The sequence below is a fragment of the Argopecten irradians genome, chromosome 2 (genome assembly GCF_041381155.1).
Source record: "Argopecten irradians isolate NY chromosome 2, Ai_NY, whole genome shotgun sequence".
Lineage (NCBI taxonomy): Eukaryota > Metazoa > Mollusca > Bivalvia > Pectinida > Pectinidae > Argopecten > Argopecten irradians.
In genome coordinates, this window is record NC_091135.1 from 42,510,888 (window position 1) to 42,526,774 (window position 15,887).

At 36.5% G+C, this 15,887-nt stretch overlaps 1 protein-coding gene across 1 annotated transcript; it reads right to left on the minus strand.

Moving 5' to 3' along the window:
- Positions 1 to 568: 568 nt before the first annotated feature.
- On the minus strand, positions 569 to 10,440 carry LOC138315562 (serine-rich adhesin for platelets-like). The gene is made up of 3 exons (XM_069256672.1): positions 6,440 to 10,440; positions 5,311 to 5,608; positions 569 to 4,021 (listed from the first exon to the last, which is right to left on the minus strand). The coding sequence occupies exons 1-3, from the start codon at positions 10,310 to 10,312 to the stop codon at positions 2,775 to 2,777; spliced, it is 5,418 nt and encodes a 1,805-aa protein (XP_069112773.1). The 5' UTR covers positions 10,313 to 10,440; the 3' UTR covers positions 569 to 2,774.
- Positions 10,441 to 15,887: the final 5,447 nt, after the last annotated feature.

Here is a 15,887-nt window from a genome sequence, read left to right on the forward strand (position 1 = left end):
TGAATTTTAAAGATGCTCCACCGCTGACAGAGCATAAACGATACTTATCATTTTAACAACAGTTGGTGTTTAATCGTGTGTATATATATGGTATGTCTAATTAACACAAAACATAATATGAATTTTTTTGCTTTTGGTGCATCTGCAATCAGTACTTCATTCCACATAGGACATAGTGCCACAGACTTTTTATCAGGATGCAATTAATTATTTGTAATATTTTTATCTTGTAGTTAAATAAGAAACTCAATTTTTCAATGGTGGTAATGGTGTAAAGTAAGTAACTTTTGTAACTGAAGAAAAATACTAAATTGGCTGGGTCTGTTTTTGATAGAGAACAAATACTATTTGTCAGCGGTGGAGCATCTTTAAAATGAAATTCAAACTATTGAAAACTTGAAGCCTTACTAAATCCTAATGAAAACGAAATAGTTTGACTGGATCAGATCAATGTCTTATATTTTTGGTAAAATTAAAATATTGAGCACAAGTTGGATCTTATATTTGAAATACCATACTTCTGTAGAATTTTTTGATTAAAAGCATTAAATTATTAAAAAACTTAAGATCATATACTCTAATTAAAACTATTGTACATCAATATAACTCAAATGGTAATCTGATGATTTAGATTAAAATAAATCTGTCCATTAAACAATACTTTGGAGATCTAATAATTCAGATGAACTCAAAAACTATAATTATAAATACATATCTGAGACAATATAAGTAACAGGGGTCTCCTATGTATGAAATTTCAGAATACTCCAAAAAGTAGCAAGAACAAATTTGCAACCAATGTCCAAAATGACTGCTTTCTTCTTATAGTAAGGATATTATTATAAATCTTAAAGTGAATAGCCGGGCAAAGAAAACCAGTCTAAATGCGTTCATTGGCCTTCCAAAAGTTCTCACATATTAACACGACGGTAAAGTTCTGCTTAGTTTCCCAGTTCTGACCATTAAAGTAAAGAAAAGTTGAAAGCATTGAAAGCGAGGCTGCGTGGAAATGTAACCACAGACATAGTCAGCCGGGAGGATGTTTTAGGATTACTATACTTTAAATTAATTTCTTCGTACGCAGACAGATTTTGGCGAGAGATTTTTATTTTTCTATTTCATAAGAAATTATACTGGATACATTCACACCATTTTTACCGACTTGAGCCATCCTTGCCCGACTGTTCACTTTAAATTAATATATTTATTCAAAACAAAATGCAGATAGAGTCTATAGAGATAACATAGCATAGATATGTTTTATGTAAATATAAAAAAATATAAGCTGTCATATAAAGTCAACACCATTTCTACAGTAGTTAGCATTAATGTACTAATATTATACAAAATCAACATAATTAAAATTATGCTTGTCATTCTGCTCCACTACCAGATGTTCTACAATAAGCTTCGATAATTGTTGTAATGTAGTGGAGAGAAATTACAAAAATATAATTTTAATGCAACAAATACCGGGGTAATGATGACTGTATCTTGTTATCCAATTTCAGCTGCATTTGTTACATGCAATTTGTATATTAAATACAAAATAAATCACAACTCTTCCCATGTTTTGAGTCTGAAATAAGGTTGATCGTTTTCATTTTTTTGCCAAACCAAATTGAAAATTAAACCTGTATATTTGTAATGTATATAATTATTATTTAAGGAAATAATCTTTGATGAGCAAAACTGCTGTTTTATTTCAATGCAAATTTTGACACAAATAGTGTAACTGATGACAATATATGATCAGTCTTCCAAACTTCCACTGAAGTCACAAAAAATCAACAATTACAAAACACTTGAACATCTGTTTCAGATACTTCTGTTGAATTGCTTTCATTTAAAATTAAATTTAAAGAGCATAACATATATGTATATATACTGGTATAAATAAAAGCTGTAAATGTAAATTGACAGTCTAAATACAATGCAATTCAACAGAATATTTACATTAAATAATTCTGTACATTAACAACTGCTTTATATTTACAATATACTGCACAGTTAAATATTAACACCTGTGCATTGTGTCTATAAAACAATTATAGATAATTTAGTAATTACATTAAATATATTATTCTTCTATAACAAAAAACTATCACAAAGATACTTGTTTGATCTGTGGTTATAGTGTCAGCTTCTTGCTGATGACATTGTATAGAAATTTGACACAAAATGGCAAATATATTAAATTAAAATCGAAGTATTATCACATGTTCCTGTGGTGTTAATCCTCATTTTTGATATCACATGTCCCTGTGTTATTAATCCACATTCCAGATATCTCATGTCCCTGTGGTGTTAATCCTCGTTTCAGATATCACATGTCCTTGTGGTGTTAATCCTTATCTATTATTTCAGAAATTACAAATCCCTTGTTGATAATCCACATTTCAGATATCACATGTCCCTGTGGTCTTAATCCACATTTCAGATATCATGTGTCCCTGTGTTCTTAATCCACATTTCAGATATCATGTGTCCCTGTGTTCTTAATCCACATTTCAGATATCATGTGTCCCTGTGGTGTTAATCATCATTTCCGATTTCACATGTCCCTGTGATTGTGATCCCAATTTGAAGTAGGTCTCTGAAATTTTGAGCCTCATTTAAAAGATACATGTTCCCTTGCCTCTTGAAGTTTTATGTTGAAGTAAGAAATCATTAGTGCATTCATATTGAATCCTAACATTTTAAGTTTTTATATCCAAAGTGAACATTTCAGATATCTCATTTGGAACAAGTTCTGTTTATTATTATGTTGAACTTTATTCGTGGTAAGGTCTTGGCCCCAGTATTTCATTACGAATATCGCACAGGATTTGAGCATATTTAAGTTTGATCATTTCTTGTGATTCAGGACTGTTATTATCAATGTCATCACAATCACTGATTTCTTCCCCTGAGCACCTTTTGGTTGTAGAGTCTTTGTCTAAGGGAGTTAAAAACTGAGAACCACTCTCTTTAGACCGACAAACATCAGGGCATTTCAAATCATGGTTGTCACCAGTACAGCGCATCTCAGGGCAGGCGTTATCAGTGACTTGTATCTGCTGTCCACTATCCAAGTCTGTGAAGCTTCTGGATCTGGTGTCTGTAGCCACTGCACATGTGGAAAGAGTATTTGTGTTATGAAGACCCTCATTAAAAACGGAGTCATTGTCAGGGTCGGACTGACTGTCAAGGAAGCCTTGAATCTCGTAGTACGGATCACTCTCAATGTCTACAATAGCTCGACCCAGCCAACACAGCGAGCCTTGGTCAGTATCAGAATGGTTACTACCACTTGTAGATAGAGTTCTAGAAGTGTTACTCTTCAGCTGATCTGCTGGACTTCCTTTAGCAATATCAGAGTAATTGCTGACACTGGTACTGCCACCTTCTGCCTTGCTGTATCTGGTGCTGCCACCTACTGGACTATTGTAACTGATGCTGGCACCTGCTTGATTGCTGTTAGTGCTGGCACCTGCTGGATTGCTGTAATTGGTGCTGGCACCTGCTGGATTGCTGTAATTGGTGCTGGCACCTCCTGGATTGCTGTAATTGGTGCTGCCACCTGCTGGATTGCTGTAATTAGTGTTAGCACCTGCTGGATTGCTGTAATTAGTGTTAGCAACTGCTGCATTGCTGTAATTGGTGCTGCCACCTCCTGGATTGCTGTAACTGGTGCTAACATGATCTTCCTGTGCAGAGACATATTGAACATCTGAGGCAAGTGGACAAGCAGTTACATACTCTGTCATGGAGAAGTTGGTAACTACAGCATATGACTCTTCACTCTGTGTCTCTTGCTCAGACATTTTCTGTAGCATACTAGTTTCCTGTTTTTTCATCCAGTCTATGAAATTTGGATCACGATAATAGCAGTTTGTGACATTTTCGTCTGGATTCACAACTTTAACTAGGTTTTTCTCAAGTTCTTCTCTAGTAGTGAGATTTTCTGGGATTTTCCAAATTTTCAGGGAATCATCCTCTAGCCCACACAAAGGAATTTGTTGTTGAGGATGCTGTTCACCTGGAAACATATGTTGAAATTAACCAAACAGGAGCAATTGAGACCAACTTTGGCCAGCTTAATGCCTGGTTTTGGCCATTGGTTGATATTTTTTTCACTGGTTACCCCCACTTTCTTTCATTTAACAGAAGGCCAATGGGCCTTAATGGTCATCTGAACATCACACAATATAGTAGTGGCAAACAATTAACGCAATAAAAGGACTCATTCATAGAAGTTCAGTTTCTGATATATTTGATAAATTTTACCTTGATTGAAGGCCAAGGTCATTCATTTTAATAAACATGTTTGAATAAACTTAGTAACTCTTCATCCCAGACTGTCACAGTCCCAATATCATTTCTCTAGGCCTCTTAGACCAGTTATTCAAAAGAAATCGTTTTTAAAAAGACTTTAGCCTATTTGACCTGTGACCTTAAATGAAGGTCAAGGTCATTAATTTAAACAAACTTAGTAACTCTTCATCCCAGACTGTCACAGTCCCAATATCATTTCTCTAGGCCTCTTAGACCAGTTATTCAAAAGAAGTCGTTTTTAAAAAGACTTTAGCCTATTTGACCTGTGACCTTAAATGAAGGTCAAGGTCATTAATTTAAACAAACTTAGTAACTCTTCATCCCAGACTGTCACAGTCCCAATATCATTTCTCTAGGCCTCTTAGACCAGTTATTCAAAAGAAGTCGTTTTTAAAAAGACTTTAGCCTATTTGACCTGTGACCTTAAATGAAGGTCAAGGTCATTAATTTAAACAAACTTGGTAGCCCTTCATCCCAGCATGTCACAGGCCCAATATCAGGTCTTTAGGCCTCTTAATTATTCAGAAGAAGTCATTTAAATATTTTAGCCTGTTTGACCCCTGTGACTTGGAATGACGGTCAAGGTCTTTAACTTGAACAAACTTGGTAGCCCTTTATCCCAGCATGCTACAGGGCAAATAACAATACCCTGGGCCTTTCTGTTATTGAGAAGTCGTTTGCATGAAAAGTTTACAAACGGCGGATGACGCATGACGGACTAAGCATGACTATAGGTCATTCTGGTACTCCGAGTCAGATGATCTAAAAACCCTGAAATGTCCTTAATGACCCAGAAAAAATCAAACAAAAAAAAAGCCAATATTTAGCAACATCAACTATAAAAAAAAGTCTTCTTCACCCTTTTAAACTTAGAATTTACAAGAAAATACAAGCAAATCTAAAGGCATCAATAACTATCTGCCTATAGATAAGTAATCATCATTAATTGCTTCACTTTATAAGAGTCTAAATACATATGCAAGGACATGTTACCTGAAGTTCCGTTATCAATAGCATAAACACTGCCATGTTTACTGGAGGTGGACTGTCGAGGACAACATCTCATCATGGCAAGTATGCGGTTCTGTACATGGCAAAGATAGCCATGTAATTTTCCTTGTACGTGTCGCTGTAGCAGCTTGATGGTGCGGAAGCTGTTCTCACACAGCAGACAATGGTAGAGCTCACATGATGGTGATTTCTGAGGAGTGTGTCCTGTGGATTTCAGAGGAGTGCGTCCTGGCTTTTTCCTGATCTTCTGCTCATCACACACATGTTTCTTTTTCTCCTTCTGTAAATGTACACATATTCAAAGAGTTCATTTAGTTTTTGTTGTTTTATTTCAACACATATCAAAATACCATTTTCCAGCTGTTGGGCATCTTTATGATACTGTAGTTCCTAGCATTTGTGTAGCAGATATTGAAATATACATCGGACACTAAATATGCACATTTAGAAACTCAATACAGCTTTTTGAGATCATAATTTTTCATAGATGATAGTAACATGCATTATACAAGTGAAGATGAAACATATTTCATTAGAATCCCATCAGTTCAACATTATTGGAAAGCCATAATTGGCTCAAAATTATAGTAATATTTACATAAATGGTTGAAAGTGTACTTGTGTGATAGCGTGTGCATATGTAAAATAGTATTTTTCCTCGTTAAAATAAAATATTAACAACATAAAGTTATGATCATAAATCAACTGGATCTGAAATTAGTAATGGATATAAGAAGAGATAAATGCTTTCCTATGATAATTACTTCTTCAAAGTTTCTAGGGTAACACTATTGTTATGCTCCCAAATTAATAAAAATTAGACTTGTAATTCCACTCACACTACAATATTCTACGTTACGCTCCAAGACAAGATCTAACAATGCCCCGTTTGGGGTCACCTCAGCATGACCTTTGGCCTAGAATCAGCCACACCAAGATTTCATAGACGACATGCTGATTGGCTAAGTGTAGGGGTCATGCTGAGCAAGGTGGCATTGTTAGATTTTGTATTAGAACGTAATGCACAATGTCGCAGTGGAAGTCTAATATTAATTAGATTTGTTATGCTCCTTATGTCATGGAAGAATTTGAAACATTTCTATAATCTTACCTTTGTTGAAAAGAATAAGAAGCAACGAAAGCATTTAAACTTGTGCTCTTTCTCATGTTCCTTTATGGCAGAAAATTTGACGGGTCTCTTACAGAAACGACAATCTATGGGTCTATTGGACAATATCTTTGCTCCCTCGGTGGGGTCTGTGACAACACGGAATTTGGCGATACCCTTTGAAATTCTGCTCTGATTTTTGCAAATCATAGTGTGAATTGCCTTGAACCTGCCAGATGGTGTAGTTGTCCCCAGAGGCTGTTTGCCTTTTGAACTGTTCTTTTTCTTTTGTCTAATGTCGCCTTCATTTTTCATTGCAGTTTTCTTTTTACAGGACATATCCATTCCAGCATAATATGGTGCCGCATCCTGATTCAGTGACTGAGCAGATAGAACATCCTTTGCATGACTTTCATCCTCAGTTTTCTCTTTTTTCTTTTGTGATGTCTTTTTCATAGTTTTCTGTTTTGAAGCATCACAATTGGACTGTTCTCCTACTTCTATAGTAACACTTTTACGCTTACATTTCTTCTTCTGACTTTTTTTGATATTGTCTTCTGTGACTGCTTTAATCTCCTCTTGACAACATAATTCTCCTTGATCTATTGTATGTATTCTAATTTTTTCTGGTTTTCCTTGGCTTGCCAAAATCTTTACCTTTTTTCCTCTCACATTTTTCTTTAGCTTGTCTAATGATGAAGTTTTAGTTGACAATAACTCCATCTTCGACACAGGCTCCTGGTGGTCAGATAGGCACACATCACTGACCTCAGTTACTTTACGATTTTTAACAGGACGGCCTTTTCTTTTCTTTGCAGGAACTTGTGAACAAGATGAGCTTTTCTCTGTTGACTTGCTCTGGTTTCTCGGATTAGTTGATTTTTTGCTTTTGGCATTATTTGTAAAAATGTCATGTTTTTTTTCTTTTTTGTCCAGGTGACACGTCTTTTTATTTGCCTGATGATCTGCCAAAGTTAAAGCTCCATTATCAATATACACGCTGCAACCTTGGATATCTAGTTTATTGTTCTGTGCTCTTTCAAGTCCTGTGTTCATGGTTACATGCGATGTAAAATCACTGAATATATTACTCTCATTCAGTTCACAACTGTTTTCTTCATTGGGTAACAAGTACATTTGTTCAGAATCTGAAGCCATATCAGCACGATTGTTTTCAGGAATGTCAACATCATCATCAGGATCTGTGTTTACACCGATATCATTGATGTCTGCTTGCTTTTTCCGAGATCTAAGTCCAGTTCTGTTACGTGTTGACCTAGACGTCATATTGTCTGTCACTCTTTTTATCTTGTTCCTTGTGCATGGAGAGGCCTGTGACAGCCAATCTTTATCATTTTCTATACCGTGGTTTTCTTTGTCTGGTGTATTTTGATATCTAGACTTGTTTGCTGTACTATTATAGGATTCATCTCCACATTCATCAAGGTAGTTCTCCAGCTTTTTCGGTACCCCTCTTTTCCTCTGTGACCTTCGACTAAATGCACTAAAATCTTCTCCTAAGAAATCGGCTGATTCCTGAAGCAGGCGTTTTTCATGACTTGTAGTAGGCTTTTCTTGGTGGGTTTCACTGGAATCAGACCAAAGGGGAGGTAACTTTTTCTTTGCCAAAATCCGTGTTCTTCTGCCATCCTTACCTACCAAAAGATTATTTTTGTTAGATTGTGTTGTCATAGTAACAGCAGCTTCTGTCACTTGAGGAGTGCTAATAGCATAAGAATTGGAAATAAAACTTTCATGATCTTGAGTACTTTTAACAGATGAAGCATTCGTGTTCCCAAAGGAGGATTTCATCTGCTGGATTGCACAAGAAAGTTTTTGTGATAAAATTTCAACATTCTTACCAACTTTCTCCTTCGAAGTTTTGTTCAGGTTTTGGGATAAAACAGTAGCAATCCTTGTAAGTGGATCTCCTTGAAGAGTTCCTTTGACAGTATCACTGGGGTCAGTCTTTTTCTCTGTAGAACCCTTGTTACAGACTAAGGCGTCTGGTATCATAGCTTGTACAGGATTGGACTCCTTGTTGCTATTGGTAACCATCTCTATTTCTCTACTCTCCAGTGATTTTGTACTAGTTAGAACCATTGAACTTTCGGATGCTGAAGATTTTCTTGATTCCTTTTCTTTCCCAGAATATTCCTCTGTGCTGCTGTTTAATTTTCCATTATCAGCATCTGAAGAGTCATCTTGGATTTTAGATTCTGAGGTAAACCAGTCTTCTATCATTTCAGATGAGCCTCCATCAAAACAATCTATAATCATAATGTCTTCATCAACATCCTCACTATCCGCAATAGGAAATTCATGTTTCTTGACTTTCGCACCTCCATTACTAATAGAACTAGTGTCTCTCAAGTCTTCATTGTATATATTCCTCTCTCCATTTTCAATCGGTAACCGTTGACAACGTGGATCGTCTGTGTGTAGCTTTTTTGCATCTTCAAAAGTCAGTTTTTGGATAGTTTCCAGTGCAATAGGTGTCAATTTCCACTCCATCAAAGTTATTGTCTTGTCTAGATGCAGATTGAATTTGTCTTGGCCCATCTTTGCCATACGTCTGCTGAGTGATCCTTCGTGACTGGTCGTATCCGACTCCGTATCACTATCGTTACTCTGGAAACAGCCCAAAGGAAGGGCGATGGGATGATACTCATTATTGTCAACACCTAAATCACTCGAACTTACACTTTCAATCTCATTAATCTTTGGACAGGGAAATAAATTGAACTCAGAATTCACATTGCAATCTGCTTTGGAAATCAAATGTTGTGCAACTCCAGATTTTGATGAGGGAGACAGAAATGTTGAATCGTTGGTGAAAATTGAACTTCTTTTCGGATCAGAAACTGCTGAATCACCTTTGTTCTCCTTTTGATGCGTTAATTTTTCATAACCATTTTGAGATTCCTGACAAGTTTTTCCTTTTCCCTGCTGCACTTGTATACTCCTTGATCCAGAACTGGCACCGTTTTCTCCTTCTTCAACATTTCTCAATACATAAGTGTGGTCTTTTTGTGAAATTCTGTAAAGATGTGCTGCCTCCTGCCTTATTCCTTGTCGGTTAGCCCCAACCTTAACATCATCAGAATAACTGTTGTCTTTAACTGAGGTCTGAAAGGACCTAAAGCTACCATCCATCTGACCAATTTGACTGTACTTAGGGACTGAGTTCTGACAATGTCTAGATCGATCATCCACAGTTCTTACACTTAATGCATTTTGCAGACATGAATACTGGTTTGAATTTGTCATCCTCTTGTTTCCAGGAGAAATTGGAGTTTCGAAAGTGTTGAAATGATTGGTATTACTTCTCCATGCACTTGGATGATTAGAAATGGATGACCTGAATCCTACACGTGGTGATATGACACTCGTGTTCTGATAAATGATGGTCTGCTGATAGGCTAGTGTATTGACTTCCCCAAAGGGGTCTTGTTGGTACGGAGAGTTGGGGTTGTATGCCATGTTTGTAGAGCCCAAGTATTTACTTGTATCTACCAGTTGGCCCTGGTGACTGGGAATGTGCTGGAAGACTGGGGCATTTTTAAGTCCACAAAGCTGATGTGGAGGAGGGGGTGGGGTTGACATTGGTTGTGGAGTTTTAGTCTTTGGTGTAATCGGAGAAGATGTCAACAACTTACACTTCGGTGTTGACGGTGAAGATGGTAGGGTTGTTAATATGGAAACTGTCTCATTTTTAATAATTGATAGGTTGATGTCGGTCATCATTTTTTCACATTTTGGCGTTGGTGAGGATACTTGCAGGGATGCCTTGCGTTTGACCGACAGCAGGGATGAGATGGGAGGTAACTGGACCTTGTCATTCCCATCAAGGTCGGTAATCTGTGCATACTCCATCCTACAAACATATAACAAGATACATTCAGTACAAATAAATTTCACTTGCGTTGCATTTGCATAAAACTACTGTACAGTTGTTTAATTTCCCGATGAGAAAATTTCGCATTTTCCACTTTTAGACCAATTCTCGGGAAAAGTTTCTTGCATCTTCAATTTCCTATAGTATAAACTAGGATGAGTTATCTTTCTTGGTATTCATTCTATTTATGACAAACTGTGAAAACTTTTCATAACTCCTCAGGCAATATCATAGATTAATATTATTCGCTATGTAAACCAGCGAGATTACACGAATGAATGTATGGTTAAGGTATGGTTTTCAGAGTGAATTGTGCTCAATGATTAAAGTAAAAGTTCTTACCATTGTGAATTGTGTTAGGAAAACAAGAAGCCCAGAAGGCCTGTATCGCTCACCTGGTTTGTAATGCTCAGTAATGTTCTGAATACAGGTTCATTCTTTCTTTTCTCAAGAAATTTTACCTCTAATATCCCTATTGGGCCCGTCCCTCCTGCCCCCAGGTCAGAGCCAAAAGTTATATAAAGTCTGTTCCCCTTCCCCCATGGATGTTTCTGACCAAATCTGGCCGCAATCCATGCAGAACTCTATAACAAGTAGCAATTTAAAGAATTTACCCCTATTTCCCCTATTGAGCCCTGCCCCTCCTGCCCCCAGGGAGTCAGAGAATTTTTTTTATACAAATTCTGTTCCCCTTCCGCCAGATTTGGTTTCAACCCATGCAGAATTCTTAGACAAATAGCAATTTATAGGATTTAACCCTTATTTCCCCTATTAGGCCCCGCCCCTCCTGCCCCCGGGGGGTCAGAGCCAAAATTTATACATACTCTGTTTCCCTTCCCCAAAGGATGATTCTGGAGAAATTTGTTTTCAATTCATGCAGAACTTTAGGACTAGCAGTGATTTATATGATTTACCTTTATTTCCCCTATTGGGCACCGCCCCTCCTGCCGCCAGGGAGTCAGAGCCAAAATTTATACAAATTCTGTTCCCCTTCCCCCAAGGATATTCCTAGACAAATTTGGTTTCAATCCATACAGAACTCTAGGACTAGCAGTGATTTATAGGATTTACATTTATTTCCCCTACTGGGCCGTGCCCCTCCTGCCTCTGGGGGGTCAGAACCAAAATTTATACTAACTCTGTTCCCCTTCCCCCAAGGATGTTCCTGCCCAAATTTGGTTACATTCCATGCAGAACTCTATGACTAATAAGTGATTTAAAGGAAATGTTGAAGGACAGAAGGACGGACGATGTCGCTGTGCACTCCTTCGGGCCAGGTGAGCTATACATCCAGTCCAGCTGGTCATAAACTCCAGGGACCAGACAGATGTTCCGTTTGTACCCTGTGACAATTGGACAACGGCCGATACAGGCAAGTTTTTACCCGCATTGAACCATGTAATCCGCACTAATAATTAAACACTACTGTGTATGTACAGTTTATTTCTAACAAAACTCAATTATGTAAACAAGATAATCACTGAATCCTTTAAATGCCATTACTTCAAAAAGTTTATTTTTATATCAGTACATAATACGTTTTGATACCCATGGCCACGTATATATTTTACACCGCAGGGTCAAAACAAGTTCCTGTAAAGAGAAACGACGACAAGAGACAAATTATTTACACTGTAAATAAAGTAAATAAAGATGAATTCAGAATGGAATTGTTATTTTTACGATAGTCATTAAGGCCACACCAAATACAGGTTATCTAATTTCCTATGAAAACTAAGCAAATAATGTTCAAAAATATGTTTTTCATATATAAACTATAGTAAATTTGACCCCAGGGTTTTTGCCAGGCCTTTATAGGGTCCGGTAAACGGACCCATTCCCAATTGAAAAATAGCACTGTATTTTCCCAAATTCAGTCACTATTTTCCCAATCATAGCATTAAGTTAAAACCGCAAATGATGTCTCAATATACCTCCGGTAACGGTTATTAATATCTAATGTCCTGTACAAGCCCATTTCACATGGGAAACATCATTTCTTAATAGTTTACGTTCGCGAAAGCGTCCCGATTTCAGTGGCGAAGTCCCACAACTTTTTGGACTTAGCAATCAAACGCACCCGAAAAATGGCAGCCATGACAGGTGAGTCGGCTGGCCGAGAGCGCAGGTAAACTAACTGGGGTACGGACGCAAAACATCAACCAGACATAAAAATAGGATTATAAATGGCAACCACCAATTAATCAACACCTCAGGCACAATATCTTGGGTCCTGTCAGTTGGTATTTTTGGCACGTGGCCCACTTTCAGTGTGGTAAGTGACAGTAGGAATGAGCCAGAGGTTTCGTCTGCTATTCAATTTGTTAAGTATCAGTTGTAAATAAAATTTTGTTTGAATCCATATATTGTGGTTTGTGTATACATGTAGTATAGATCTATTTCGTTTTCAAACGTCTTTGACAATTTACATAGGCCTCATGTACTTGCATTTTGCCATAATCTCTGCATTGATCAGTTACATTTGTACGTTCCAAGTATTTTATTTTGAACGCTCTGGACATCGTCGACAGAGCATAAACAATACCATTTGAACTATAATTTGTGGGTTATCGTGTATGGATATGTCTAATTATTACAAAAAATAATATAGAAAATAATTTATTTTGCTTTTGGTGCATGCACTATCAGTACTTCATTCGATATGACATAGTGCCAAAGATATTTTTTGGAATGCAATTAATTATTTTCATATTTTTATCTTAAAATTAGAAGCTCAAACTTTTTAATGGCGGTAATGGTGTACAGAAAGCAACTTTTGTAACTGTACAAAAAATACTAGTTCATCTGCTCTTTTTTTTTGATAGAGAAAAAATACTGTTTGTCAGCGGTGGAATATCTTTAACATGCAATATAAATTACATACAGCATCAAAAATAATTAAAATGATAAATTCATCATTTTTTTATTACTGAACACTGACTCAATAGTTAATGAATATTTTGAGTCAGACTTAAATTAAAATGATGATGATAATTTCCCAATTTTTTAAAAACACCGATAATATTTTCCCAATTTTTGCTCAGGGTCCTTTTCCCAAAATAGCTGGCAAAAACCCTGGACCCCTTCCCTAGGGGAAAATCTGAGATCCCAGGGCCATGAAATTCACAATTTTTGTAAAGGGCCTTAAGACCTTCCAATCTATGAAGAGTATTTGATTCTACCAGTTCCAGAATTTCAGAAGAAGATTTTTGAAGTTTTAGCCTATTTGACCCCTTTTGGCCTCACCCCTAAGGCCCCTGGGGGTCAGTCATAGAAAGTTTGTTAATAGGATTCCATGGCCATCTCATAGGGATAATTCTGACAACATTTGACTAATTTACTATCATAAATGACCAAATAATGCTCAAAAATGTTTTTTCCCTATATAAACTATAGTAAACTTAACCCCCTCCCCAGGGGGAAACCTGAGACTCCAGGGTCATATAATTCACAATTTTTGTAGAGGACCTTGAGACCTTCCTATCTATGAAGAGTATTTGATTCTAACACATCTGTGAGTAGAGAAGAAGATTTTTGAAATTTTAATCAATTTTACCCCTTTTGGCCCCTACTACAGCCCTCTGTGGGGTGGGAACCATATAATTCACAATTTTGATTGGCCTTAGAAGGTTTGTGCAAAATTTCATAGAAATTGCTTCAGCAGTTTTGGAGAAGTTGAAAATGTAAATTGTTTACGGACATACGACGGACGACGACGGACAAAAGGCGATTAGAATAGGTCACTTGAGACTTCATCTCAGGTGACCTAAAAATCATTTATGAATGTAAAAGAGACTATTTCAACTTTATTGAGAAGAAAAGGTTTTAATTAAAAGTTTATGCACGGCGCATGACTGCAGAAGATGCATGATGAACAAAGGTAATCCTGACTCCACGGGTGAGATGTCTGATGACCTAAAAACTTAGGATTTACACATTGGAATTCCAACCCCAAAGCATAGGGATGCTACCAGTCAAACATGAGTAATATACATTTCAGTTTCTGTGACCAACTCATTCACACAAATGTAACCCAACCGACCAATTTTGACACCGCCTGTTGGGCCCTCAAAGAGACTGAAGTAACATTTTTGTGCAGATCTGAAACTTATGGAAACAGCAAAATTTATTTACCCCCTCTTGCACCGCACAACAGCTAGACCACTGAAGGTCTGCAAAAATATCCAACTATCCAACCATTTGTACAATTTTGAATCTCATCCCCATAAGGAACTTACAATACGAGAGTTATTCAATGCTTAGCTTCAAAGAAGTCCTTTATATGGAAATTGCTAACTTAACACTTTTAGCCCCACCCCGCATGCCCTCAGGAGGTCAGTCTAATTGATGACCACCCTATAGGGACACTCAATGCTGCTATGCAATGCAATATGGGGGCCGGTCAGAGCTGATATGTCCATAATGCTATTAACTGCTATTTCATACTGATTATAGTTCTAACCTGTTAAACCATGTTGGACTTGTTTCCTAAAGGAATTGAACAAATAATGTATCAAAATGTGTAATCTTTACATAAACTATGGTAAAGTTAACCCCTTCCCAGGCGGAAAACCTGAGTAGAACATGAAATTCTGTGAATTTTGTAAAGGACCTTCAGACCCTTCCAAGATTTAAGTTCAGATAAATGAAGTTCATCAGGAATTGTAAGACTTTTACTTTTGAGGGATATGATGCATAAATTTAATTCAAATACAATCAATCTGCAATGAGGTAAAATAAAAAAAAAAATCTTTTCTTGTCTAATCTAGGAGAATTATTTGGTCATAATTGTATGCACATATAACAACATGATCAATTAATTTAATTTTTCACAGGAAAATGATAAAACTGAATTACGGTCTCGACTCCTGTTCCGGCCATTACTTTAGTGTGAAAAAAACTAAAAAAAAAAATAATTTGCCGACCTACCGACCCTATTTATTTGCCAATGTAACCCTAAACAGACATATTATTTTTTTTGGCCTAAGTTGAAATCAAATACATCTTTATTCCTTTTCCTCCTTTTTCTACATTTAGGAATTGTTATGCTGTGATTAGACATTTTTCCATGTGGCATGTGTCAATGTAGCTCTTTTGAAAACAATAATTCTATTGCATATTTTTTTTTTATAACAAAATATTTCATTTTAATGCCATGTTACCAAATGACCTGGTCAAGGCCGACAGAGTTGTGTCCCTTCTAATTTGATTTTGATATATTTTACTAAGTGAATAAATTTTATGACTTTCAGGGTGCATCTATATGGAAACATTGAAACATTTGTTCCTTGAAATAATCATCAGACCTTGGACCTTCAAGTTCAAGACCTTCAATTCAAAACAAAAAACACTAGTCTAAGATTGTAAACAAATTGGGAATAAGTATTAGGTAACTAACTATTACTACAGTATTTACTAAACGTCCAATGAACAGCTAAGTTCTTATAAAAGACAGCCCTTCCTCTTTGTTTCGGGAGACATGGGCATATTTGCTGGTGTTGACTTTGTAACAGTATCGGAAATATAATCTAAGATAGTAAATAAAAATACCAT

Coding starts and splice junctions, on each gene's coding strand:
- LOC138315562 (XM_069256672.1), bottom strand. CDS start 10,312: ATGGAGTATGCACAGATTACCGACCTTGATGGGAATGACAAGGTCCAG. Junction 5,609..6,439: donor TCTTATTCTTTTCAACAAAG/GTAAGATTATAG, acceptor GTACATTTACAG/AAGGAGAAAAAGAAACATGT. Junction 4,022..5,310: donor TATTGATAACGGAACTTCAG/GTAACATGTCCT, acceptor ATATGTTTCCAG/GTGAACAGCATCCTCAACAA.